Genomic DNA, 27428 nt, shown 5'->3' on the forward strand with positions numbered 1-27428 from the left:
ACACACACACACACACACACACACACACACACACATAGAATGGCTCTTATGGGTCAGGAATGGCAACTCATGCCTGTAATCCCAGGAAGTAGGAACTAGCCACTCTGGAGGAACAGATAGGAAGCTCATGGTTCAAAGCCAGTACAACAAAATTAACTAGATTCTGCCTCAAAAGTAAGGCAGATATGTTGGTGCATGCTGTCACTTCTACCTCCCTGGGAGGCAGATGAGCAAAATGAAGTCCCAAGGCTAGACCTGTACAAAGGCAGGAGACCCTGTCGGAAAAGCAAACTGAGAAGCAGAGTGTGGCTCCAATGGGGGAGCCCTTGCAAGACCCTGTGTTCAAACCCCAGTACCACCAGGAAACAAATAATGGCTTGTATAATGTGAGGTCGTTGAGGAAAAACAATGGAAGAAAGAGAACGTCTGAGGACATGCGGGAACTGTGGAGTTACAATGCCCATGTCCACAGTCAGTGGCCCGTGACACCGTCCTGCTCTCCGGCAGGCTCAGCTGGGCAACCGCAGAGCTCAGGGACCGCCACCATCATCACCCCGAGACCTCCAGTGCCCACCACGAGGCTCTTTCAAGGCAAAGCTGCTGAACCGGCTCTGCTCGCCGGTCCCGGGCTGTCCCTCGGGACCTCACGGATGCAGAAGGAGAGGGAGGGTTCTCCCCATGAGAGCCCACGTGCACTAGGCTCTTCCCCTTGGCCACCCGACCTCCAGAGTCTCCCAGCTGGGACCTTTGATCACAAGAGCACCACCCCTGCCGGCTACTGGCCCCTGCCCGGCCCTGCCCTTCACAGACACCGTGGAGACACACGACCCAGTCTCTCCAGCCCTCAGGTAGCGCCACACCCCAACCTACCCCAGGTCATTTCACCCGTGGACATCTTGTCTTCCCAGCAGGCTGTAAGCCCCAGAGCCTGAGCCCCAGAGCCACCCAGCCCTGCAGCTCAGGGGGAGCCAAGCAAGGAGCCACCGTGTGCAGGCACTGTGGCCAACAGAGGGACACGGAGACCCCCATGAGCGCAGCATCCGCCTTGCAGCTCCTACCCAACGGGTGCCAGAAAGCCAGGCTTCTTGTCTCCATGTGACCGGCTGGGACACGGTGAGCTCGGTGGAGTTAGGACCAGTGGAGGTCGGGGGGACCAGGCAGCCTTGAGGCCACCGAGGTGAGCACAGCCCTGCTGGACAGACCTGCTTCGTTCAGGATCCGGCCCTCGCGTTCTCTGCCTGCCCTTCCTGGAAAGTTTGGATTGTGAGGCCGTATTTATCCGCCCCCCGCAGGGATCTGCTAGTGCTCAAGGGAGCACGAGTCCCTGGGCACTGGCTTCCGCGTGGATTTCAGCAGAGGAGGCTGGTGAAAGGTCCTGGCTGCAAGTTTGGCTTGGGGTTTCAGTCTGCCTGGGGAGCCAGCCTTAATGCCTGGGAGTGTGACGGCGCCCTGCTTCCCCCAGCCAGGGACGGGGGGCTGCAGCGACGGCCCTCGTGAGCTGAAGAGCCAGTGGCTGCCCCCGCTGCCAAGGCCTAGCGGCCTCCAACGAAGAAGCCGCCCCATTCCTCATGGCCTCTATCATTCGCTGGGCACTGAGAGTGCAGCAAAGGCTTGCCACCCGGCGAGGAACACTCAACTGTGCCACTGTTAAACAGCTTTCTGAGAAGGCCAGGACTCCGGCCTCAGGGCTGGAGGAGAAGGGGGCAGGGCACCCCGACTGGCTGTCAGCTGCCGTGCTTCCCGCCCTCAGCCGTGGCCCGGAGCCTGGGCCAAACCAAGTGCAAGTAACACCAACTCCAGCAGCCATGGGCCATGACAGACAGAGAGTGCTTCTAGCAAGACAGACAATGTCCCTCAGAATGATTTAAAATCAGACACTTGTTCATCTCAAGCAAAAAATAAGAATCCTTGGCTTTTAGTAGAAAGGCAGATATGGCCAGCCACACCTGTAATCAGAAGGCACAGGTTAAGAAAGTCGGGCTCGAGGCCAGACTGGTACGAAGGCAGCAAAACTCCAGTTCCATCTAAAAGCTGGGTTCAGTAGTCTACCCCGATTCTCCCAGCGGTTCGGGAGGTTGTAGGTAGGAGGATGACAGGCTGGGCCAGGCGAGGCAAAAAAATAAAAGGCTAGAGAAGTAGCTCACGTGGTAGAGCACCCACCTAGCAAGCAAGATGCGCTGCGTTCAAACCCTAGCACCAGCCATCTTTCAAAGGAAGAAAGCCCATCGTTGTATTCGTTCATTTTCTAATCCTCTAATTCTAATCCTGTGTGAGTGTGTGGGCCCTGCACGCCCGCACGCATGTGTGCATATCCTGAGACTTGATCTCAGGAACTGGGCACTGTCATTGAGCGCTTTTTCTTCTTCTCAGGTATAGTGCACTACCGTAGATAGCTCCACCTGTAGTTTTCTGGTGGCTCACTGGAAATAAGAGTCTCATGGACTTTCCTGCGCAGCTGGAAAATCTCAGCCTCCTGAGTAGCCAGCTCAGTGTCCAGGCATGAGCCAGCAGTGCCTGGTTAGATTTAAATGATGTAGAACCATGAAGTTTGCTTCTTGGGCAGGAAACCCCCACATGGGATGGGGTGTCACAGTGTGTGTGGCCCACCATGCCTGGGGCAGTGCTGCTGTGTCTGCTGACCGCCCCTGCCATCCAAGCGTCTCCTTGGAGTCCCGGTGGGAGCCTGGCCGCAGGCCGGGCTGCACTTCCTCCCGCTCCCCCTGCTCCATGCTCCCTTCTGCCACTTCCTCGGGGGCTTTCAGCGTGGACAGGGAGGAGAGGCGCCCCGGCCACAGGCCTCCCTGACTGCTGGTGCCGGGTGTATGCGAGTGGCTCTCTGGGGCCCGGCTGAGGTGGACTGGCACCGCAGGTGCAAGGCTGTTTATGTGTGGCTCCGTGCATTTCACGACTCCTGGGGGAGCTTGACCTTTCAAGGCCAGGCTAAACAGCCCGCTGGAGACCAGTCTCTCGCTTCAAAGTTCTTGGCTAGGTACGAGATGGCCATCTCACCTGGGGCTCTGTTGGTCACCACCTGATTGGGGTAAACTAAGCTTCTAATTTGTCACCAATCATGTCCCTCTCCTTAACATCCTCAGGGTGCAGCATTTGGTCCAAACTCAGGTGACCAGCAATGACTTCATTCCGTTTTCCCTTTGTGTTGCCAGCAGGAGGTTGGGACCCCTCCCTGTATTGCTCGTGCAGTCTGTGGGGCGGCATGAGTGGTGGGTTAACGTTGTGGTTTTTCCCCCTCCTTGGAGGAAAGCCCTGAGGTCACGCTCCAAGTATGAGCTGCCAGCCACTGTAGGGACCACAGCCAAGCAGGCCCCCATGAGAGCGTGACCAACGTAGGCCCCCGGGGCTGCAGCCAATGCATCTCTCCTCCGAGCTATCCAGTGAGGGACGGGACGCCTGGGCACCGCTGTGACCCAGGCCAAGTCAGTCTCCCGTGACACTTTTCTCCCATCCAGAGCCCCTCACCTAGAGGCAGGCCGAGCCACTCAGGAGGCCGGGGTCAGGAAACAGGAAGACATGCTTCATGAGGGCCTCCCACACAAGGGTCACCTTTAGGCCACTCTGCACTGGGGGGGGGGGGGGCCTGGCCCCTGGCAGGTGATGGTGATAGAGTATTGGTGCTAAAGGTTCATCCTAGTGAATCATCAGGTCAGACTTTTCTTTTCCCTGTTCTATATATATATCCACCCCGCTGGCTGCGAGGGCGGTCTCCCGCAGGCAGATGGAGAGGCCACTGACAGAAAGGGGTGGGGCCGCCCTGGGCCCTGGTGGGCACTGGCCTGTGTCAGATCTACAGGGTGGGGGGGGGGGTCCCGCTGGCCTGCCTGGCCCAGCAGGTGGCCTCCAGGGCCCCGGGAGAAGCTGGGGTCCTGTTTGGGGACCCCCGGGCCGCGGTGGGTAGCCGGCCCGCCCTGCCCCACCCCGATCCCTGGAAAACCCCATTCCAGGCGCGCTGCCGAGCCTCGGCGGGCCCACGGTCACGTCGTAGCCAAGTTCTCGCACGTCGGTCCTCGGAGCTGCCACCTGGGGCTGTGGAGGACGGGGGTGGGGGCGGGGGGAGGGGGTTCCCGGCAGGTCACCCAGCCTTCTGGGGGGCGGGGCGAGGCAGGCCGTGCGCGGTGGCCGGGGCCTTCCCGGGCCGCCGCGGGGCGGGCCGCGCGGGGCGGGCTGCGTGCGCGTCCCGGGCTCGGATCCTGAGTGGCGCCGTCCCGCCCCTTGTCCCCGCAGCCAAGCGGTACTGCAAGAACGCCAGCCCCAGCAGCAGCACCACCAGCAGCTACGCGCCCAGCAGCAGCAGCAACCTGAGCTGCGGCGGCGGCAGCAGCGCCAGCAGCACCTGCAGCAAGAGCAGCTTCGACTACACGCACGACATGGAGGCGGCGCACATGGCGGCCACCGCCATCCTCAACCTGTCCACGCGCTGCCGCGAGATGCCGCAGAACCTGTCCACCAAGCCGCAGGACCTGTGCGCCGCCGCGCGGGTAGGCCCCGCCCCCGGCCCCGCCCCCGGCCCCGCCCTCCGGGCCACGCCCACAGGACCCGACGTGCCCGTCCGCCGGGCCACGCCCACAGCGCCACTCCGCGCCACTGCCCGGCCACGCCCACAATGCCAATCCGCGCCCGCCGCACGCGGCCCTGCCCGCCGGGTCGGTCACGCCCACCGCAGCACCGGCCCCGCCCAGCCTGGCCAGGCCGCTCCCCTAGGTGCCCAATCCACGCCCATCCTGAGTTCAGTGACACCCACCACGCTGTCAGCCACGCCCACGGGGTCTCGGCCACGCCCTCCCCCGCCCAACCTCCACCCCGGGTTGAGGATGGACCGCGCCTCTCCACCGCGCCCCCCTCAGTGGACACAGCCCGCACCTGTCAACCAGGGTCACCACGGGCTGGCCGAGGTCCCCAGGGAGCTCTAGTGTTGTTTCCTACGGTCTCCCCCGGGGGTGCCGGAGCAGTGGGGAAGAAGGGGTTCCGCTGCCCGGCCAGGCCACCCAGCATTATTGTTTCCAAAGCTTGCAATCAGGGCTGCATTTTGATAGAGTTCGGGTGGACTGGCCCTGAAAAATCTATCCATGGAACAGCTCTCAAGGTTGGGGTGGGGGGGCTTCCCAGCCCCTGTCTCCTCTCCTGATGACGCCCACAGTAGCAGTCCAGCTCTGAGGTTGAATTTTTGCCACTCGGAAAACAGAGGGCTACCTAGGCTCACTGTCCTTCACCTGCCCTTACCCCCCCCCCCCCAACTCTGAACAGCTCTGACCAGTCTGAAAGCATCGCTGTGCCTTCTTAAGTCCCACCTGTGCCTCCTGGGTTCGTTTTTAAGCTGTGGGCAGAGCTGTCGATGGGCAGATACCTCTAGCAGGTGAACCCAGCCGCACCGCCATGGGACCTCGAGGGGAATTCCCTCAGCCTGGAGTCCACTGGAGAATGGAAGTGCTTGCCTATGCCCACTCCTTCCAGTTTGTTCCTTTTGCTGTTCGCTTGCTGAGGATAGAACCCAGGCGACTACTTTGCTCTCAGCTTCTCCTCTAGTTCTTCAACTGTTGTCATCAGTGAAACTAAAGAAAAACTTTAAGCAGATGCATATTTATGCACACGTACATATTCCATGTACACAATACATGTGTTCATGTGTGCACCAGACACACATGCATAGGCTTGTGTGCACATGTTTACATATGTGCGTGGATGTGCCCGCATATGTATATTCACAGGTGTGCACACTTGCAGACTTTCACACGGGTGCTTGTGAGCACTTGGTTATGTACACCCATAAACACGTGTGCAGACAGCACATGCACAGATATTTGAACTGGAATGAAACCAGAAATTAAGCACTGGCCAAGCTCAGGGCAGAGACAGAAGTTTGGGAGGTAAAGGGTGGGGGGAGATGGTAACAGACTAGAGAAATAGGCAGGTGCCTGGATCTTCCCGGAAATCCTGCAGGCACCGGGGGAGCCAGCGTGCAGGTTGGTTCACCGGCAGGGGGGAATTCCCAGGTGCAGCCACCTTTGGGGGCTGGAAAGTTGTGAGGGGCCCGGGACGGTGGGTCACGTGTCTCTCTGCCAACAGAACCCGGACATGGAGGTGGATGAGAATGGCACCCTGGACCTCAGCATGAACAAGCAGCGGCCGAGGGACAGCTGCTGCCCGGTGCTGACGCCCCTGGAGCCCATGTCCCCCCAGCAGCAGGCGGTGATGAGCAACCGGTGTTTCCAGCTGAGCGAGGGGGACTGCTGGGACCTGCCCGTGGACTACACCAAGATGAAACCCCGGCGGGTGGATGAAGATGACCCCAAAGAGATTACCGTATGTCCTTCCCCTCCCCCCCCCCCCCCGCCCTGCCTCCCAAACCCCCTCTTTAAATACAACCTGTAGCTGACACGGGCTTAGGAAAAAATGTTTCGTGGGCCCAGGAAAGATGTATGACTCGCACCATTCTCAGTGAAACAGGCTGCTGATTCTTGCCCAGTTTAATGTCTAGCAAGTGTGTTTCCTTACAAAGAATTATCTAGGAAGAAGTATAGGGTTCGTTCTCAAAGGAAGCGATTTCCCTTGCAAGTAGAGAATTATGTAAGTTCTAAGTGCTGAAATCTACAGGTGTGGTGGTTCACACCTGCTTGGGTCACCGACAGAGCGGGGTGTGCATGAGGACTCAAGTTCCAGGCCAACTTGGCTGAAATGGAGGGATTCTACCTTATGCCTGTTGTCCTAGCTACTCCGGAGGCTGAGATCTGAGGATCCAGGTTCCAAGCCAGCCCAGGCAAGAAAGTCCATGAGACTCTTATTTCCAATTAATCAACCAGAGAACCAGAAGTGGTGCTGTGGCGCAAGGTGATAGAGCGCTAGCCTTGCGTGAAAAAGCTCAGGGACGGCGCCCAAGCCCACAACTGACAGACGAAGAAGAAGAAAGCAGCTAGTCCTCTGACACTTTTCTTTGAAAACAGAGTATCCCTTCTCTAAGAAATCAAATGTTCACAAGACTGTATTCCAGACTTGAATACATTACCTTCACATAATCGCTTAAATTGTTGCTTGTAACAATATTACATAAGCACTTATGTCAAGAACATATATTAGTTCAACTTTCCAAATTCAAATAACTAAAGTAGTTTGAAAATTACAATATCTCTTGTTTATGGGTGTGTGTGCATTCACACCAGGACTGAGGTTTGAACGCAGGGCCTTTTGCTCTGATTTGGCATTTTTTACTCAAGGTTGGCACTCTACTACTTGAGAAACAGCTCCACGTCCAGCTTTTTTGATAGTTAATTGAAACTGAGAATCTCATGGTCTTTTCTGCCTAGACTGGCTTTGAACTTCCATCCTCAGATCTCAGCCTCCTAAGTAGCTAGGGCTATAGCCGTGAGCCACCAGCACCCAGCAAATAATGACATCATTATTCACAAGGGAAAAATAAAAGAAAAAATAGAGTAGGATAGGAGATGGCCATCCAATGCAATGTGTCAGAAAAAGAAACATTTGCTGATTGAAGTGATTGGTGGGGATGGGAGAGTGGTACCTGCCAATAAGCCTGTTTTCTTTCTTCTTTGAGTCATTTTAAGTATTCAGAAATTGTCCAAAGAGAGACAGAGAGAGAAAGACTCAAATCTGAATGGCGGGCTCAATTTCCCAGTGTTCTTTTTTCACCTTGCACCGTTAAATCGTTACTTCTAAAAGGAGCATCATGAGAGCTAAATTCCTCAGTTTATTTTAATTCGCATTTAGCCCTCATTGAAGTAAAACTTTGCCCAGGAGTATTTAGTAAACACACGTGCTGCACGCTGAGGTCTATAGGAATTTCTGTGTTACCGCAAGAAGACCTGTCACTTGCCAGTCCTAGTTACAAAAAGAACACAGGGCCCAGGGGCAGTGGAACTGCAGCCCCCACACAGTGCCCACCCTCCCCCCGCCCGCTGCCTTGAGCATCCTGGGTGAAGCACCAGAGGTCGGCGGGTCCCATCCGGGTCACGGACCCATAGGTGTGGAGTGGTGCCAGCCGGAGTGTGCGCAGCAAAGCCGCCCGCGGGACAATGGCAGGCCACGGGGCCTCCTCGACACGGTGCCCCCTGGATTTGGCACCCTCTAAGACATGGTGCTCACTGGCCACAGAACAGCAAAGGCCGGTCTGCAGTGGTCTCTGTGGCCGCCACGCCAGCCCCCCCGGTCCTCTGTGCGCACGGCAGGTGGGCAGCTGGCAGGTGTCTGGGTCCCCTTGGTTTGGAGCATTCGATGGTCGTTAGGCCCGGGCTTCCAAAGGGGCCTGGCTGGACCCGCACACCAGGCCTGAGGGGCAGCCGAGGCCAGTGCGTGGCCCGGGACCTTGCTGCCCTCGGCGCTGTCTCCAGGTGTGACTCTGCAGCTGCATTTTTCTCTGCAGCCGGAAGACTTGGACCCGTTCCAGGAGGCGCTAGAAGAGAGGAGGTACCCGGGGGAGGTGACCATCCCCAGTCCCAAGCCCAAGTACCCTCAGTGCAAGGAGAGCAAAAAGGATCTGATCACGTAAGCATGGCACATGGCGAGTCCAGAGTCTCCTTAGCACCCCCTTCCTTTAGCTTCTTTATTCACAAAGCCGGGACCTGTGCGTGCCTTGCTGTCTGAGCCCCCGGCAGCTGGCTCCAGGGGCAGGAGGCTGCGGGCCCGGCCGGCTCTCCTCTCCCGGAGGCCCTCCTGCCCCTGGGCTCTCCAGCTGACCCTCTGCCTCCCGCTCTCTTCAGGGCCCTCAGTCCCCTTGCAGACATTGCAGCTAAACTGGAAACAATGAAACTTTTTGAAAAAGCTTTAAAACAAACAAACAAACAAAAAAAAAACCTACTTACTATTTTGGCTGTTTTTGTTTTTGTTTGGCGGCAGATGTCCAACTCCGGGGTGTGATGGGAGTGGTCATGTGACTGGTAATTACGCCTCACACAGAAGGTGTGACATCCTTCTCTTCATGGTGGATTCTGTCTTTTCAATGGATTGTTTTCAGCTTACCTCAACAATGCTGTCAAAGTTCAAGTGTGGAATTCTATGTCAGCCCCCTAAGTGCTCTATGTTGACCTTCCGAAGCATGCGACCTGGGTGTTGTATGACATGCGACCTGGGTGTTGTATGATGTCTCTCAATCCTAAACGACCCAAATTTAAGTATTTCAGCCAAAGAGCACAAATAGTTTGTCTTATTTTTAAAAACATTTTTAAGCAGAAATGTTTTCTTGAATTTATACCTGGACACATTTAGAGTTGATGATACCAAAAGCTTCAATATACAGCACTTGCTCATTGCTCTTCTGCATTGAACTTTTTAATTTTGACTCTGTGTGGTGTTCGTCCGGGAGAGCCCGCCTGGGCCTGGACGGTGGCTCACTCACGGCCCCTCCTGCCTGTCTTACAGTCTGTCTGGCTGCCCACTGGCGGACAAGAGCATTCGAAGCATGCTGGCCACCAGCTCACAAGAACTCAAGTAAGCCTTCTGTGCCATTTCTCGCTTTTGAAAATCTGATCGCTTGGTAGCTCACAAAAGTATCATTTGTTGTTGAAAACAGAAAGTGCCTTTGAAAGACTGCCTGTGAGAGTGGTGTGACTTCGCATGCGTCACAGGGCCTCGGGCTCTCGGCTCTTCCAGAGAAATCTACCTTGCCTTCCCCCTCCCATCCATCCTGCCTGCCTTCCCCCCACAGCCATCTGTCCATCCATCCGTCCATCCGTCCATCCTGCCTTCCCCCCACATCCATCCGTCCATCCATCCATCCGTCCATCCATCCATTTGTCCATCCATCCTGCCTTCCCCCACACATCCAGCCATCCATCCGTCCATCCGTCCATCCTGCCTTCCCCCCACATCCATCCGTCCATCCGTCCATCCTGCCTTCCCCCCACATCCATCCGTCCATCCATCCGTCCGTCCATCCATCCATTTGTCCATCCATCCTGCCTTCCCCCACACACCCAGCCATCCATCCATCCATCCGTCCATTCTGCCTTCCCCCACACATCCATCCATCCATCCATCCATCCTGCCTTCCCCCAACATCCATCCATCCATCCATCCATTTGTCCATCCATCCTGCCTTCCCCCAACATCCATCCATCCATCCTGCCTTCCCCCATACCCATCCATCATCCACCTGTCCATCTGCCTTCCCCCTCACGTCCGTGCATCCATGCATGCATGCATCCATCCATCCACCTTGCTTTCTGCCCTCCCATCCATGCATCCATCCTGCCTTTTCCCCACCCTTCCTCCCCTCACATCTACTCCGCCTTGTTCCCTCACATTTATCCTGTTGTTTTATACCATATCCTTATATATGGAACTCTCTAAAGCATAAGTATTTCTCTGCAGATTTGCATGACTATCCAATAAAAAATTTGCAGTTACACAAACCTTTAATAAATGAAAATTTTAATTGAAATTAAGCTTTTAAGAGTCAGACATGGATAGAATCATTAAAATATGAATAGTTAAATAACACTAAGGATAAAAAAAATTCCTACCATGATGGTGACCATTCCTTTAACTCTATTGTGGTCTTAGTCACTAACACTGCTCAGGGAAAGGATGATGTACTTCACAAGTCTATGTAGCCTTGTGTTCAGCTACTCTCTCTCTCTCTCTCTCACACACACACACACACATGCACTATACACTTACATACTCACACCATACACTAAAACACACACAACATACCCAGACCACACATATAATCACACACACCATACACACACACACACACACACACACACACACACACACACACCCCTTTCTGATAGTCGTCCATCCTTTCTCTTCTGTGCCTGTAGCATGTAAGAATAAATCTGGAAAACAGTCACCCACCACGCACACCACTGGGCTGGGCTTCTCCACTGTGTGTCTGAACCACATCCGAGTCCCAGGCAGGGTTTGGAAGGAGCTAGCAGGAATTACAGAAATAGCACTTCAACCCTTCATTCTAGTTAGAACTTTGGGTGTGAATGTGGGACCAGGGTAAGATTGGACAGTCCCGTGGGAGATGAGAACCAGGTCTCTGAAATGACCCGCTTTCCCGACCTGCACTGTCATGCCTTTGTGTCAGATTGCTGGGATTCCATGGCTGTGGAGGTTTCAGGGCCCCTGCAAGGAGGTGAGATGCTGCTTCCAGACCCATGTTGGCTGCCTCTCCCCCCCCCCCCCCCGCGCCCCAGTCCTGTGCCGGCTGGTGAAGGTTCCCCAGAGTGTGGGGTTCTATTCACGTCCTATCATTTCTTACAGGATCCCTGTCCAGGGCCCTAGCGCCATAGATCACCTGCTTATGTTCAGGGACTTCCTGAGCTAGCCTTCCCGTCGCAGGCTCTTGGCGCCCTCTGCACGACTTCCTGAGCTAGCCCTCCCACGGCAGGCTCTTGGCGAGATCTCCATGGACTCCAGCAGCTGGAGAGTCCCTCTTACTTGGCAGTCTAGTGTCATCCAGAGCCGTGCCAGTGTGCAGATAGCTCTAGAACGCCAGGCGACAGCCTTAGCAAGAACAACTCGGTGCACCTTGCTCAGGCATCTTCTTGTCACAGCTCCAGCCCACCTTCCCCTCACCATCACAGCGTGACTAGCTGCACTTGGATCTGGGCCGAGACATCTGAGCACGGCTGCGTTCCTCTGAATCTCTTGATGAGGAACGTCTTGCAAAGGTCTGGCCTATCTCCAGTTCCAACAGGCCAGCTGTAAACAAGAAAATGGCCACGGTGGTACTGCTTCCATTTAGTGCGGCTTCAGGTTGCCTAGTACCTCAGTGCCCCAGGAGCAGAGCACTTCCCTGGCGGTGTCGTTTCCGTGGGCTTGCACACTTAGCGTGGGGCTGGGAGTTCATGTTGATCTGAAGTTCCCAGCAGCCCCGCTGCTTCTCCGGCACCCGCACTTCCTTCTTGTCCTCTCTGGGGAGATGGTGACGTGGGCTCCGTCAGGGTCCTCACAGGGAGTTGGTCTGTCTGTGGCAGCAGCGAGCTGGCCGGCGCCTCCTTCTGCCTCTTCCACCGGGGAGGCTGCCATCCAGAGGGCTGATGGCTTCATGGCTTTGTCTGATTGGGATTTTTTTAAGCACATGCATTTCTAAACTTGTCCTTGCAAATAAGTTCCATTTTGCTTGACTCTTGCTGTGAAATCGAAACTTGACTGATTGTCAGAAGCAGTCTATTTCTGTTCGTGGATCGTCAAGGCTAAGAACTCCCCACCAATGTTTTCTATAAAGAGACTAATAGTTTAAATGGCCTCTTTCTATCTGACGATGTGTCTTTCTAAACGGAGAAGCCACAGATCATCCTAGTAACTTCTCCCTTTGACCTCTGAACTGCGGAGCTTCATTCATCACTTTTGGATCGGAGAAAGGTGTGCCGTGCATCTTTCCCATGCCCAGTAGCGCAGCCTGACCCCCTAACGCGGACGCAGCTTCCCTTAGCGTAACCCTCACACACGCCTCTCAGTGGATTCTCACTCGCTCTCCTTTTGTAGACCCGTGCTTGCTTCCTACTGCAGCCTCTTGCCCGAGAGAGGAAAGTCCCTATTCAGTGCACAGTGCAACCGTGTCTCCTTACTCCTGTGGGGGAGCAGGTCATAGTCTCCTCTGAATGCTCTCTGCTGTGCCTCCGCTAACACGTGGAATTTTCTGGACATTTTCTTCTTGTTTCCAGCATGGAATCTTTTAGAGATGCCCAGTGACAAGCCATTCTTGCCCCTGGACCAGACGAAGTTCACCATATAAAATGTAGGTCACAAGTACATAGACTTCCTGAGGTGACGCTTGGCTACCAAGACTGGGCGATAGTTTTGAAAGAAATCAATCGCGTTGTGTCTAATTGTGTACAATGTGTAAAGTAAAAGTGTATTAAATTGTGCCACCTGCGTGGGCCTGACCCAAGCCTGGAGCACTGGTCGCTTCCGTCCTTGGTCCTTTATCCACGTGGTGTAGAAACCTCAGCTGCTGCTCAGGGAGGGAGGAGGCCGGGAGAGGGAGGACCAGGGGCTCTGCAGAGCCCCCGCAAGGTGGAGACACAGTCCAGGACAGCCCCACCCACTTCCCACCCGCATCCTAGGAGGGCCTGCCTGCCAGGCGACTGAGGCCACTGGCCAAACAGCAGCAGAGGAACAAACCACAGACGCGAGCTTCTGGGGAAGGCTCTGCCCGGCTGGGGCTCTGTTGAATTTGGCTCCGGTCCACTGAAGAAAGCTTGGGAAGGGTGAGCATGAGCCCCAGGGCCGCGCTCTGCCTGGGGAGGCTCAGTTCTGGACAGTTGTGGCTCCGTTCTGGGCAGGGATTCCTCTCTCCCTCCAGAGGCTGCTCCGCTGCCAGCGGCGGCTTGGCGGGGCTTTGCGCTGCCCCAGGAACCAATCTAACTTCAGAGCTCAGCAGCTCTTACCGCAGGGCCCAAACCAGCTGCCACTTACACTTTGGTGGGCAGAATCTTAGGAATCTTGGAACGGAGGTCTCCGTCTTAGGGTTCCCAGCGTCATGGCTACTGGGGGTTAGCCTTGCTTCCAAGGCTTGACCTTGGGTTTCATCATCACGGGATGGGGGCTCCTTTGTGCTTTGCATCTCTCATGAATTCTACCGTGTCTCCTAACTATTTTTAACTTAGGTATTCAGGAATTTTAGTTACATATAACATTTAAATAACTGCTTGCCTTTATTTTAAGATGTAACTCAAAGAAGTAAACATTTAAACTTGGGTCAGCGTAGAAAAGCTAGCTATCTCTAGACCGTGCTGAGGGCTCTGGGTTCCGCCGCAAATCTCAGGCAGCTGCAGAGCCAGGATTGACCTTGGCCAACAAAGCACCTGTGTAAGGAGCAGGAGGTCCTTAGCAATAGTCCACATCTCTAGAATTTTCTGACATCTTGGTTTACAGCTATATAGTCACAGAACGAGGTGAAAAGCAACACCCTCCACTGGGTCTTGTTTCAGTAAAGCAGGGTTTCCTCTGTGGAGTGCGCGGGCCTGGGAGTGAAGGGAAGCCCCTGTGGGCCCCACCGCCGGGGAGCAGCCCCCTGGGCAGCCACGCCCTCCGCCAGCCGCCTCAGCAGCCAGGGTCCCCTGAGAACCTGGCGGTGCGGAGCCCCCCTGGGCAGAGGATGTGTGTCAGGATGAGGAGTGGGGCCCAGGGGCCCGGGGGCAGAGACCGCCCATACGTCACCCCAGGCACAGGACCTGCTGGGAGCCCAGCAGCCCTGCACACCTGAGGTTCAGCCTCTGCCCGAGGCCCTGGCTTGCCTCGGAAGGCACTGGAGAGGCGCAGCTGGTCAGTGTCAGCGACAGGCATGAGCTGGGCTGTGTGCGTGATGGGCTTCCCTGCCAAAGCCCCCGTGCCAGGGGAGGGCTGGTTCCCATCGAGGGGTGTGTGCGTAACCGTGGCATGCGCACACACACACATACACACACACACACACACACACACACACACACGGACATGCACACCAATCAATGAAGACTGAAGGGAGAGTGCACAGCAGGCCCTGGCTTGCAGAGCATGTGTGAAGGAGGAAAGGTAGAAGAGTCTCCATTTCTGATCCTGTGGCTCCGCCCTGCAGTGAGTCCTCCCAACGTGAACCCCAAGAGCCCTAGCTGGGACACTGGCCTGGGCTGTTTCACAGGAACATCCCTGACTGTCCTTCTTCATTTGTCTCCTGAGCTCCCCACTGTCCTCCTGAGCCCCCCACATCCTCCTGAGCCCCCCACATCCTCCTGAGCTCCCCACATCCTCCTGAGCCCCCCACATCCTCCTGAGCCCCCCACATCCTCCTGAGCTCCCCACGGCCCTGCAGAGCTCCCCACATCCTCCTAAGGGTCCTTGTCTGTGGAATAGGCTGACACTGCTGGGAGGAGGCAGCAGTAGGCATTTAGAAGATGTGATTAAAGCAGAGAAATCCTGGAGTGGGTAGCTTATGGGCCTCATGAATGCATCAACTACTAAAGAAGGAAAATACACAAGGTAACGTTTCTAGAGCCTGGCTCTAGAGGTAGAGGGCCTGCCCATCAGGTGCACAGTGCTCAGCTCCACCCCAGTACTGCAGAAAAGAAGGAATTCTGAGTGACCTTGCACTCACCTTCCTCTCCCATGTCACCAGAATGAGAGCTTCACTCAAATACCTCCGAGGTACTGATTTTGGAAGCGTCCACGTCATTCATTTAAGCAGTGAAGGCAAGGACACTGCCCAACTATGCCTCCAGCCAGAGCGGGAATCCAGCTGTGCTCTGGGGAGGTGGCTTCCATCGCAGACTCATTTTGCTGCTGTGTGTGCTTTGCATTTGTGAGGCATTAGAGTTGGAGTGTGCACCTTAACATTCACACCCAGAGCCCACCCCGCCCCGGCGTCTGTGCTCAAATCCCAGAGGAGTTCTGGGAAAGAGAGATGAATTGGAAACCCTCAAGCTTGCTAAACTCTACATGAAGCAGAGTCATGAAAAGCATTCATTCATCTTGAAAACATCTGGTCAGCACATAGATAAAGTATTTTCCCCCAGGAATTCACGCCCATGTAGTTAAAGCAGACCAAAAGGAAGCACAGGGGTAAATCTAGACTCCCAGGTAGCAAAGAGGAGCCCCCCCGCCCCGACCCCCGGCTGCTGAGGTGCGCAGGGCAGGCAGCTGGGAATGGCTGGGTCTGTGGGGGTGGCCATGCTGGCCCAGCTAGAATGACCATGGCCCCTCTGCCTGGCCCAGCAAGGAATGGGTGCAGACCGAAAAGAGGGACACGGGCCGAGCCAGCCGATGGCGTGGCCAGCCTGGAAAGAGGACGGAGAGCTGTCACCTGTGAAAAGCCGGCGGGGGGGGGGGGGGGGCGGGGGGCAGTGGGCTGGACATTTTCTGAAACTCAGCAAAGCCACAGCGCTGCCAGCCAGGCCCAGTGTGGCCGAGCAGCCTGCAGAGCAGAGGGAGGGAAGTGCCCAGTGCCCGGCCCTGGGAAGGGCGCTGGAGGCTGGGAAGTAGTTGAGGGGCCTGTAACGGGAGGGAGGGAGGGAGGGAGGGAGGGCACGCATGCATTCCAACACTCCAGAGCTCGTGGCCCGGTGCCTGGCTGGGGCCATGTGGCCGGGGTAAGAGGACTGCCCGCAAACAGCATGGAGGCAGTGCTTGAGGGGGGGGCTCCTCGCAGGAAACTGCAGATAGCCATAACTGACAGGTGTTCAGTTCTCCAAGCCAGGTGTGTGTGTGTGTGTGTGCGCGCGCGTGCGTGTGTAGAAGATGCCTCCAGGACACAAGGGCCCGTCAGGCCGGTGTACAGGCATCCTCAAGACTCCTCCGGCCCACACCCAGATTACACATGAGGAGAGCAGACAAGATTTCCTCAGCCCTGCACAGTGAAAGCTTCGCGCCGTCAGGGGCCTTCCGGGGTGTGTCTCCGTGTCAGGCGGGAAAGGACTCCCGTACCAAACCAGCCCACATTCACCAAAGGGCCCCTGGGTCCCTGGCACTGGCGCCCTGTCCAGTGTTTCGTCGGCCCTATTTCTCCGTCCACGCTTGAGCAATGCCTCCATGAACTGTCAACTGGGGTCACTGTGGGACCCCAGTGTGCCTAGAGGTAAGCTGTGGAGCCGAAGCCTCCTTCCCAGGGAATGGGGTGGCTGACCTTGGAGGACCGGCAACACACATTTGCCACGTGTGAACAAAGTGGACACTTTACATTACAATCATTTTAAGTACTGCTGTCATAAAGGTGTTCAACAGACACGCAGATTCATTAAGGCATAAATACATATTGTAAGTTACACACACACACCCCTGTTGTAAAGCCTGAATTCAAGCCACACCAGTTTCCCTTCGTGACACATTTGTGCGTCTTCAGGGTCTCTTCATAGTGCATGGCGGGTTGAACCTGACCTCTCCTAACCACTGGGAATGGTGACATGTTCCCGTTATTCGGCTCTCTCTAGGGCATTGTGACTGAGAGGCCCCTAAGGTGACAGTCCCAAAGGACACACCCAGCTCCACCTTAGACATATGTAGGTCCACACCACACACACACACACACACACACACACACACACACACACACACGTACTCAGCAGACACACACAGGTCCACATCAGACACGTATATGTCCACCCCAGACACATGCAGGTCCACCAAAGGCTTTCCCAGAGCCTGGGCAGGAGGAAGGCCAGCATTCTCCCTGCAAGGAAAGGCCTGAGTAACAACATGGGGGTAACCCGGCCTTTCACTGTAAATCTGAGGTTTTACTCTAGGAAACACTTCACTCTCCTGTAGTTCCCTAGAGCAAAATGAATGGCATCGAAACTGAAGTAGATGTTCCCCCTGGGAAATTATTGACAGGGATTTTGGAGGACTTTTTTCCCCTGTCAATTTTCTTAATGGGGAGGGCAGGATGGACCGAGGGCTGCTGGTGGCAGGCAGGGCCCAGGGGGGCCGCCCCCCCCCCAAGGCACATCTGTGGACCTAACCGTGTATACATTTAACCACAGTTAGATTTATTCTTTAACATGGCCTGTGATCTCCTCACAAGGACATTGTAGGAAAAATCCCACGGCCTCTGTTTTGGCTTCTTTTGCTGGGTTTTTTACAAAAAGACATGTGCCCCAGCACTGTTGAATTCCACCCAATTACACTTAGAATTATCCAGGCCCTACTGCGGCTTCCATTTTCTCTTTTCTTCTTCAAATTATGAGATGGAAGCACCCTGTCTACCTACAAAGAGAAGTTAAGGAATTCCTAATAAGGCAGGCACCAGTAGCTCACACCTGTAATCCCAGCTACTCAAGCATCTGAGACCTAAGGGGGAAGGTTTGGAGACAGCCCAGGCAGGAGAGTCCCTGAGACTCTTATCTCCAATTTTAAACACCCAGAAAAAGCCAGAAGTAGAGCTGTAGAGCTGAAGAGGTAGAGCATCGACATCTTGTTGTTCTATCACAGTACCTGGAGTTTGAACTCAGGGCCTTGGTCTTACTAGGTTGGCGTGGTACTGCTGAGCCACTCCTCCAGCCTTGTTTTACACCTTGTTTGCTTTTGTACCAGTACTGGGGATTGAACCCGGGGCTTTTTGCTCTTTACTTTTAAATGATCTTCAAGTAGTTGTATAAACGAAGTGCTATTTGACAAAGCAGATTATGTATAGGATGCATCTTGATCAGTGTCATCCTTTGAACATTTGACCCGCCCCTTCCCTGTTCTTCATTTTGAGGTATATACAATGAATTCTTGACTGCATTCTCCCCTCCCCCCTTCATTTGGCTACTCCTCGCCCCTTAGTTTTTCTCCCCCCCCCCATTGTTTATACCCATTTCCCCGTGTTGATTTTGTTGAGCTTTGACCTAGTCTTGCTAGAAGATTATACTATTTCATCTCTGCATAGAGTCTGTTATACCTCAGTTAATTCATCTGTAAACCCTTGCACAACACCCAACATGTTCACTTATAGATTTATGAGTGAAAACATGCAACCTTTGTTTCTCTGGATCTGGCTTACTTCACATAATATAATTTTTCCAAGTGTTTACATTTCCTTATAAATGGTGCAATATTCTTTCGAATGGATGAATGGGACTCCATTGTGTATATATGCCACATTTTCTGGATCCAGTCATCCACCTGGGCCGATTCCATATCTGGGTTATGGTGAACAGTGCTGCGATTAACATGGGTTGTGCTGGTGGCTATACTGTAACCTTGCTTATGATCTATTAGATAAATGCCCAGAGGTAGAATTGCTGGATCGTAGGGTAGTTCTATGTTTTGTATTTTGGGACAGGAACTTTCCATACTGTGTTTTAGAGTGGTTGAACAAGCTTACACTCCCACCAACAGTGCAGTAGCATCCCCGTTTGGCTGCAAACCCACCAGCATCTGTTAGTGTTAGTTTTCTTGATAATGGCCATTCTAACTGGGGTGAGGCGAAATCTTAGTGTTGTTTTGAATTGCATTTCCTTTATGTCCAGAGATGTTGAGCATTTCTTCATGTGTCTATTGGCAAGTCCTGTTTATGTCTTTAGGCCATTTATTAATAGGGTAGTTGTTTCTTTGAATGTTTAATTTTTGAGGATTTAACTCTTCTAGCACTAAGTATATTCTAGATAATTAGGCCCTTGTCTGATATACATTGCTGGTAAAAATCTCCTGTGGGCTTTCTTTTTAGCTTGTTGGCTATGTCCTTTGCTGTGCAGAAACTCTTAAATTTTATACAATCCCATTTAACAAGCCTTTCTTTAATTTGTTGTTTCTGGACCTTTACCTAGAAATTTTTGACCTGTGTCCAGAATCCCTCGTGTTTCCCCTACACATTCCTATAATATTTTCATGGTTTCTGGTCTTACGTTGAAGTCTTTCATGATTCATTCTGAATTGATGGTGGTGCAAGGTGATACATGAGTATCCAGTTTCAGTTTTCTGCACATGTTTAGCCAATTTTGCCAGCACCATCTGTTGAAGAGGCTGTCTTTCTTACAACCTATGTTTTTGCCTCCCTTATCAAATGTTAGACTGCTCTAGGTCTGTGGAATCATTCCTGGGCCTTCTATACTGTTCCATTGGTCCTCAGACCTATTCCTGTGACAGCCAGCACAAAGCTGTTTTTATAACTGTGTCTTTGTAATAGGGATTGAGGTTTGGTATTGTTATTCCTCTATCACTGTTCTTCTTGTTGAGGATTTCTTTTGCTATTCAGGGTCTTTTGTTGTTCCATATGAATTTTTGGACGATTTTCTCTCTCTCATTGAAGAGTATTTCTGGAATTTTGATGGGTAGTGCATTGAATTTGTAAATTGCTCTGGGCAATATTGCCCTTTTCCTGATGTTAACTCTGCCTTTTGCTTGTGCTTGACTTTTTCACTCAAGATTGGTGCTCTACCACTTCGGCCACACCCCTGCTCCCAGCTTTTTGGTGGCTAACTGTAATTAAGTCTCAGGAGCTTTTCTGTTTGAGTTGGCTTTGAACTGAGATCCTCAGATCTCTACCTCCTGAGTAGCCAAGGTTACAGGTGTGAGTCACTAGCACCCAGCCAGCTTACCTGATTATTTTTTATATCAGCACCCATTCTTTCTGTTGATCGAAGTGAAAATCTCATTTGTCTGTGTGAAAGGCGTGCCTACTCTCGAGCAGAACCTTCTGGATTGATGGGAGGCTTCTGCCATGACCCACGAGGCAGCCGTGAACCACTCCGTGAGGCTGCTGAGCCTGAGGAGAGGATTGTGTTTAGTTGTGTTTAATGTTGATTCGTTTAAACGGAAATGCTCACCGCTAGCTTACGCGTGTGCACAGATTAGAAACGGCCCAGTAGAACCAAAGTTGTCCTTGGTGTGTATTTTTTCTACTTCCTAATAAATGCTCAGGAATATTTATTCCTAATATTTGTCCCTGCGTCTGAACAGTTTATGTGTTCCTTGGCAGCCTCGTTCTCAATATTTTTGTTATACTATTAAGCCACTGACAGTTAGATTAATGCTCTTATTTATAAGCTGTTCTCTGTTTCCCGTTGCTGTAGTTTGTAGACAGATTTACATTTGACATAAATTTCACAGTTTTGGTGCTTCCAGGATGGCACATGTGGTAAAGACAGAGTAAATGGAGAACTGCCGCCTGGGCTCACACAACAGTAGTTGGGGTACGCCACGCACAGGATTTGAAGTGTGGGGGAAAGTTCAGCACTGGGTAGCCAGGTACCACTGAGCCCTCAGCCGCCTCCGCCGGTGACTAGGGCCGCTGTCCCCATCATCAGACATCGGCTGCCAGGAGCCGGCTTCCTCTCGCACCTGGGATTTCCCCTCCCAGTGCTCGGTGCTAAGGAGCCAGGGCAGGGCCTTCCTGCTCACACTGCTGGCTCCTGTTTGATTATGAAGATGTCACTATGCCACATTGCTTTTACAACTTCGAGTAAAATAGGTAGCTGGGTTGAGCTACTTTTAAATCTCATGACTGACTGGCCTGGCCAAATACAGGGAGCCTCTGCCATCGCCAGCACCTCCCAACTCGGCGTGAGTGAGAGTGTTCACTCCTCTGTGCTCTGCCGGCCAGGACCGGTGGCATTTCATTACAGCGTGCAACTCATAGTCTATGAATTCATATATTTATAGCATATGTATGAACATGAACATGTGTACACATGCATGATATGTTTCCTCTTAGCTTAGGAAAAAATGTGTATAAGCCACCTTCCCTGTAGTTCTGTGGCATTTTTATTTAATTAGTGTATCTGTAACTTAGAAGTCTTTCTGCCAACCGTATAGGTTATATCCTCTTGCTTGGTAGATGTTTACTATTTCAAGGGAAAGGGGCCTTTGTGGCCTCGGCCATACACAGCAGCCACACCCCCAATCCTCAGACCTGTGCGGCAGTGCTGCCCTTCGGGCTGCTCCCCCGCTGCATGGCAGGGGCCAGGGCTTCTCCTCTGTGGCTGTCAGCACCATGGAGAGACCAGGGACGGAGCCCCGCCTGGCGAAGAGGGCATTATTGTATAGAAGGAAGGGCTGAAACCACAGTGTGGCTCTCAGCCTCCCCCACTTCATATCAGATTCGCCTGTGGGAAAGCCCCAGCCCCCGCGAACAAACCTCACCCCTGTCCTCTGCGACTTCAGAACTCTAGAAAGAGCAGAAGCTTACGTCTCGCAGGCCAGGAATGTGCAGGCAAGGCTAGTGGACGAAGGGCTGGTGGAACGTTCTAGAACGGACAGAAGTATAGTACGCATGTAGGAGCGTTCAGTCTTTGGCTGAATGTACATTCGTCCATGGAGAGTTTCCAGGAAAGAGTGGCACCACTAGCTGTAGACTCGTTTCCATTACCACACGGAAGGCCATGTCCACAAGGTCTGGGGGATTTTAAATGAAGGGTAGAGGTAGACAGAGGAGAGAGGGAAGGCGGGAGCTGACGAGTGTCCACACTGTCGAGCTGACGGTGGGCTGCGCCTGAGCAGGTGGACGAGAGGGAGGTGAGGGAAGGTGAGGGAGGGCGGGCAGGAGGAGACTGACCACGACGGAGGGAGAGCCGTCCACGGAGGATTGTGCCGGCACAGGAGGAGGTGGGGGATGAAGTGTGGACAGAAGGAGACAAAGGATGGAGAGAGGGCAGGAGGCGGTGGCAGAGGGAGGGTGGACAGGAGGAGAGGGAGGATGAGGGTGGACAGAAGGACGGGATGGAGGGTGGACAGAGGAGGTGGAATATGGAGGGTGGACAGGAGTGGTTGAAGATGGAGGGTGGACAGAGGGAGGGGGGATGGAGGGTACATGGAGGAGGGGGGATGGAGGGTACATGGGGGAGGGGGGATGGAGGGTGGATGGGGAGAGGGGGGATGGAGGATGGACAGGGGGAGGTGGGGGATGGAGGATGGATGGGGGAGAGGGGGGATGGAGGGTGGACAGGGGAGGGGGGATGGAGGATGGACAGGAGTGATTGAGGGTGGAGGATGGACAGAGGAGGGAGATGGAGGGTGGACAGGAGTGGTTGAGGGTGGAGGGTGGATGGGGGAGGGGGGTGGAGGGTGGACAGGAGTGGTTGAGGGTGGAGGGTGGACGGGGGAGGGGGATGGAGGGTGGACGGGAGGACATGGGTGAGTGAGTGGGCTGGAGGAGTTTGTCTATCTTCCCTCTACTGTTTTCTAAATAACTATGGTGCGCCTGACTGGACAAGGGTGCAGTGTTCCTGAGTGGACGGGGGTGCTGTGTGCTGAGTTCCTGAGTGGACGGGGGTGCTGTGTGCTGAGTTCCTGAGTGGACGGGGGTGCTGTGTGCTGTGTTCCTGAGTGGACGGGGGTGCTGTGTGCTGAGTTCCTGAGTGGACGGGGGTGCTGTGTGCTGTGTTCCTGAGTGGACGGGGTGCTGTGTGCTGAGTTCCTGAGTGGACGGGGGTGCTGTGTGCTGTGTTCCTGAGTGGACGGGGTGCTGTGTGCTGAGTTCCTGAGTGGACGGGGGTGGTGTGTGCTGAGTTCCTGAGTGGACGGGGGTGCTGTGTGCTGAGTTCCTGAGTGGACGGGGGTGCTGTGTGCTGAGTTCCTGAGTGGACGGGTGTGCTGTGTGCTGAGTTCCTGAGTGGACGGGGGTGCTGTGTGCTGAGTTCCTGAGTGGACGGGGTGCTGTGTGCTGTCTGCATGCTGGCGCGGTCCACGCTCACGGTTAGAGGAGTGGAATCCTGCCGGACAGCCCCGCCCCCCATGCACTGCTCTGGGCCCAGGCGCTCCAGGAGAACCTAACGTCCTTCCTGTCAGCACCAAAATGTTTACCCTAGAAAACACACCTGTGACTCCCTAGGGATGGCGAATCGGGCGGTGTCCAGATGAGACTGAGACCGTCTAGTTTTTATTTTTGTCTCATTGAAAGTACCTGGGATCTAGTATTTGTGTCATTTGATTTAGTTTGTAAGTCTAGTCAGAACATTTAACCGGAATAGTAAAGGTGTCTCCACACCTGGAGGCCTTGACACGCGCTGGGTGTCTCCCCGCATGACGAGCCGCCGTCTCGCAGGACGCCCCTGGCCCCCCACAGCACAGCACCTGGGGTCTCCAGCCCCTCCCTGCTGGAGGCCGGAGTGCACGCAGGGACCAGAGCCCAGGCGGCACAGACCAACGCTGTCCGACTCAGACCTGGCCGCCCCGGTCCTGCAAACCCCAGCCAGCGCCTCCCACCGCCCCCCCGACCGTCCTCCCCCCCCCGTAAGCGAAGGGCCACACAGACGGCTCTCCCTCAAGCCATGGCAAAGTCTGTACACAGAGGACGCCGCATAGCACCTGGAGCCCAGAGCGGCTGTGTTCACGTGTGTGTGCGCACTGAGGTACACTCAAGACCGCCCAGAGCCTGAGCCACGAGCACAGCCAGGCTGCGCGAGCTTCGAGACCAACCACAGGGAGGGGGTGGGGTGCCAAAAGTAAACAGACAAAAATAATGAACTAAAATGTAACCTAATTCCAACAAGTCACGAAATGAAACTTCTTACACTTGAAACTCTAGCAACCAAGATCAAAATATTTCAAAGATAAAAGAATTCCATTTTCCTAATATGTCCTTTTCTCACTCTTGTCTAATATGGTACACTTTAAAAATTCTTATATCAGACTTGCAAATCATATTTAAAATCATCAAATAAAAATGCCCATCAAATCCCCTTCAGATCTAATCCACATGTGCTAATTCTGTACTCCTCCCCCGGCCGTCTGAATCCAGAAACATTTTCCCAACTGGCATATTTTGATCGTCTTGATTCTCTGTCATGTCTTTATTGCTCAAACTACTTTGAGTTCTTGCTTCACTTCTCTTGCCTTTTTTGGATGATATGTGTTTTGGAGGTGAGCCCATAATAGAAACGGAGATGCTTTTTATTCTTTGTAGGTCAGGGTGGGTCAGACAGCGACGGAGACCCTGAGAAATCCGGTCTTCTGTCTCTGCCTTCTGTAGATTTCGAGCCTGGCTTTTCCAGACCGACTGTCCACAGCAGGCCATCCCGGCTCTCTGGGGCGGAGCCTAGGCCATCCTCCCCTTAGGAGGCCATCCCTCACGGGCCGGGATGCTGGACCACATACATCCCGTCTCCCACAAAGTCCACTTTCCTGCTGTGGGCCTCGAGGTGGCCCTCATGGTGGCTTCCCATTGCCCGCGTCCTCCCGGAAACGACCTTCCCGCTTCCGTCTGGAGCTGGGTGGTGCCGAATCTGGCATCTTGCGCTGCCCAGCTCTTCAGCTCTTTCCAATGGGCAGTGACATTGGATCTGCCCACCAGTTCACTCAGCCAGCACTTTCTGAAGTGCTGTTCACTTTGTACCGTGCCCAGACCACCCTGAAGGCAAAGGCTGTAGCAGACCCGGGGCAGGGCAGCCTGCGGGGCACCAGAGCCCCTGGGGGTCAGGAGTTGGCCCCTGCGGATGGGGAAGGAGGAACCAGCAGGCCTAGGTGCAGACCCTCTGCACTGGCTTCGGCCCTGCTGGCAGACCAGGTTTCCGAGTTTCAGGGTCTACTCTGGGGGAGCAGCAACGTATCTTCCCCCAGTGGAAGGACCCACTCTGGTCCTCGTGGGAGCCGGCAGTGGCGCCTCCATCAGAAGTCTGGACAGGCAGGCGATCACACCCTCATCTTCAGGCAGAGAGAGCGGCTCTCAGAGCTCCGGAGACCTTGCTTGCCCGACCAGCTCTGTGTCGATTCTCCCTGCTGTGGTCTCTTCCTCACCCCAAGTACGGGGGGCTTCGGGGTCCGATGTTGCCTGGGAACAACGGAGGTAATTTGATTTCGATGTGTCTTGAGAATGGCAGTTCTGAAGTTTTACGGCACGTTTTGGGAAACACGTTATCAGGGTCCGGTAGGTAGCGGGGAAGGGCCGTGGCCTCGAGGCGCTTGCTGCCCCAGACTCCCCTCCACGGCGGCTCCCCAGCCCCCAGCCCCCTCCTCTGGAGACAAGGCAATGCAGCCAAGGCTTTAAATGTCCACCACCAAACTGCTGTGGCCGAGGCCTGTGTGGGTGACGCTGGAAGGCAGAACAAGAAACCAGAGCCAAAGGGCCTGGCACAGGGGCTGCAGAGCAGGCATGTGTCCTTGAAACAACCTTGCCTCGGGGATTGGAGAGGTTTCACCCCTGAGCATGACCTTGGATCTCCACAGCAGAGACCCCTGGGAGGAGGGCGTCTCTGAGTCTCTGAGTCTGTGAGTCTGTGAGGGCTTCTCTGAGTGTGAGTCTGTCTGTGAGGGCTTCTCTGAATCTCTGAGTCTGTGAGGGCTTCTCTGAGTCTGTGAGTCTGTCTGTGAGGGCTTCTCTGAGTCTGTGAGTCTGTCTGTGAGGGCTTCTCTGAGTCTCTGAGTCTCTGAGTCTGTGAGGGCTTCTCTGAGTCTCTGAGTCTCTGAGTCTGTGAGGGCTTCTCTGAGTCTCTGAGCCTGTGAGTCTGTCTGTGAGGGCTTCTCTGAGTCTGTGAGTCTGTCTGTGAGGGCTTCTCTGAGTCTGTGAGTCTGTCTGTGAGGGCTTCTCTGAGTCTGTGAGTCTGTCTGTGAGGGCTTCTCTGAGTCTCTGAGTCTCTGAGTCTGTGAGGGCTTCTCTGAGCGAGTCTCCCCTGTGTCCCGCACCTGCGTGGGAAGGGTCCCGCTGCTTCCCACAGACCCACCCAGCCCAGTCCTTTGTCAGGACTCTCCACACCGAGTCTCACTCCCCAGGCCACACCCTGCCGACACCAAGGTGGCCCCACCGTCCCCTGCAGCCATGCAGCTCAGCGTCCCCAGCGGGCCTGGCCTGGCCACGCGTCTTCCGGGGAGGTGATGAGTCCCCTAACCCAGGGGACTCCTCCACTTCCAGCCGGAGTGGGGCCTCGAGTGCAAACCAACGCTAGACTGCCGCGCGTGCCTGAGGCAGGACCCCAGCGGGCCCAGCCCTAGGGCCGCGGCTGCCCCTCCTGGCCCACGCCCTTGCCCGGAGAGCTCCCTGGAGGGGAGGCGAAGGCCGTGCTAACACACACGGAGGCTGGGAGCCTGAGGCAGAGCCTTTCCCTCGGTGCCACGGAACACGGAGCTGCACTGCCCACGGCGGCTCCTCCTGGGGCCCCTCCCTGCAGAGAAGCCGTCTTCTCTGCCCCGTGGCGGGACTTTGTACAAGCACGCATCTATGCAAACGTGCTGAGTGCATAGCATGCAAGTGAACACGCGCATGCACGCCTGGAAGCACACGTGCTACGCGCACATGACATACATACGCGCACACCTAGCACAGAAGGGCAAGCCTATGGTCACGGGGCTGGCTGGACATCTGCGGCTCCCTCCGTGGTCTCTAGAGGGGCTCCTAGTGCCCTTCCCAGAAGGCTGTGCACACATCCCCCAGAACTTGCTCCCTATTTTGATGCAGTGTGCCAGCTTGCATGCGTCAGTGTGGACAGGACTCTCCCTGGCAGCCCGTGCCACGGACAGTCCTGCCTCGGGGGAGATGGCCCACGGAGGCTCCACGGAACCTCCCTGGGGGCTGGTGCGCACTCTGGCCAGTCCTCGGCCCGCCTGCCCATCGTCTTTGCACCGGTGGCCCCGCACTAGCGGAGCGGAGCCCGGCCTCACGGGGAGCTGACCGCCCTCCGCCCCCGGGGTCCCTGGCCGCCCCACGCTGGCCTGGCCGGCCTCCCCCCCTCAGTGCCAGCCGCTCAGCACCCAGGGAGCTCAGCCACGCTTTTGTTTTTTTCACATCACAGAACCGGCCTGCACCACAGGGATAAGGGAGGGAAGAGGAAGATGGAGCTGGCAACCAGGTTGCTATAGCAACCCACTCCTCTTCCCGCCTCCCTTCCCAGCCCCAGGGCAGGCCCCAGACTGGCGCTGTGCCCCGCCCAGCGGGAGCCTTCAAAGAACCCTTCCTCCAGGCACGCAACACCTGCCCTGACTTTCCAGCAGGAAGGAGGCCTCCGGAGGCCTGCTCCACTGCATCTCTGAGAAGATAGGAGGCTCAAGTAGCACCTGTCCTCGAGAGAATACCAATCACACAGGACTTCCTTCCTCCCTCCCGCCCTCCCCCCTCTTCCCTCCTTTCTGCC

At 54.8% G+C, this 27428-nt stretch overlaps 1 protein-coding gene across 7 annotated transcripts in view; it reads left to right on the plus strand.

The window, feature by feature from the left end:
* Positions 1 to 27428, plus strand: part of Myt1l (myelin transcription factor 1 like) — a 136411-nt gene that overhangs the window by 64477 nt on the left and 44506 nt on the right. For all 7 annotated transcript variants that reach the window (XM_048352183.1, XM_048352184.1, XM_048352182.1 and 4 more), the window contains 4 exons: positions 4240 to 4493; positions 6079 to 6315; positions 8387 to 8508; positions 9382 to 9450. In XM_048352183.1, coding sequence (XP_048208140.1) covers positions 4240 to 4493; positions 6079 to 6315; positions 8387 to 8508; positions 9382 to 9450 — 682 coding nt within the window. The remainder of the gene's footprint in view (positions 1 to 4239; positions 4494 to 6078; positions 6316 to 8386; positions 8509 to 9381; positions 9451 to 27428) is intronic.

Source organism: Perognathus longimembris, chromosome 8, assembly GCF_023159225.1.
Source record: "Perognathus longimembris pacificus isolate PPM17 chromosome 8, ASM2315922v1, whole genome shotgun sequence".
NCBI lineage: Eukaryota > Metazoa > Chordata > Mammalia > Rodentia > Heteromyidae > Perognathus > Perognathus longimembris.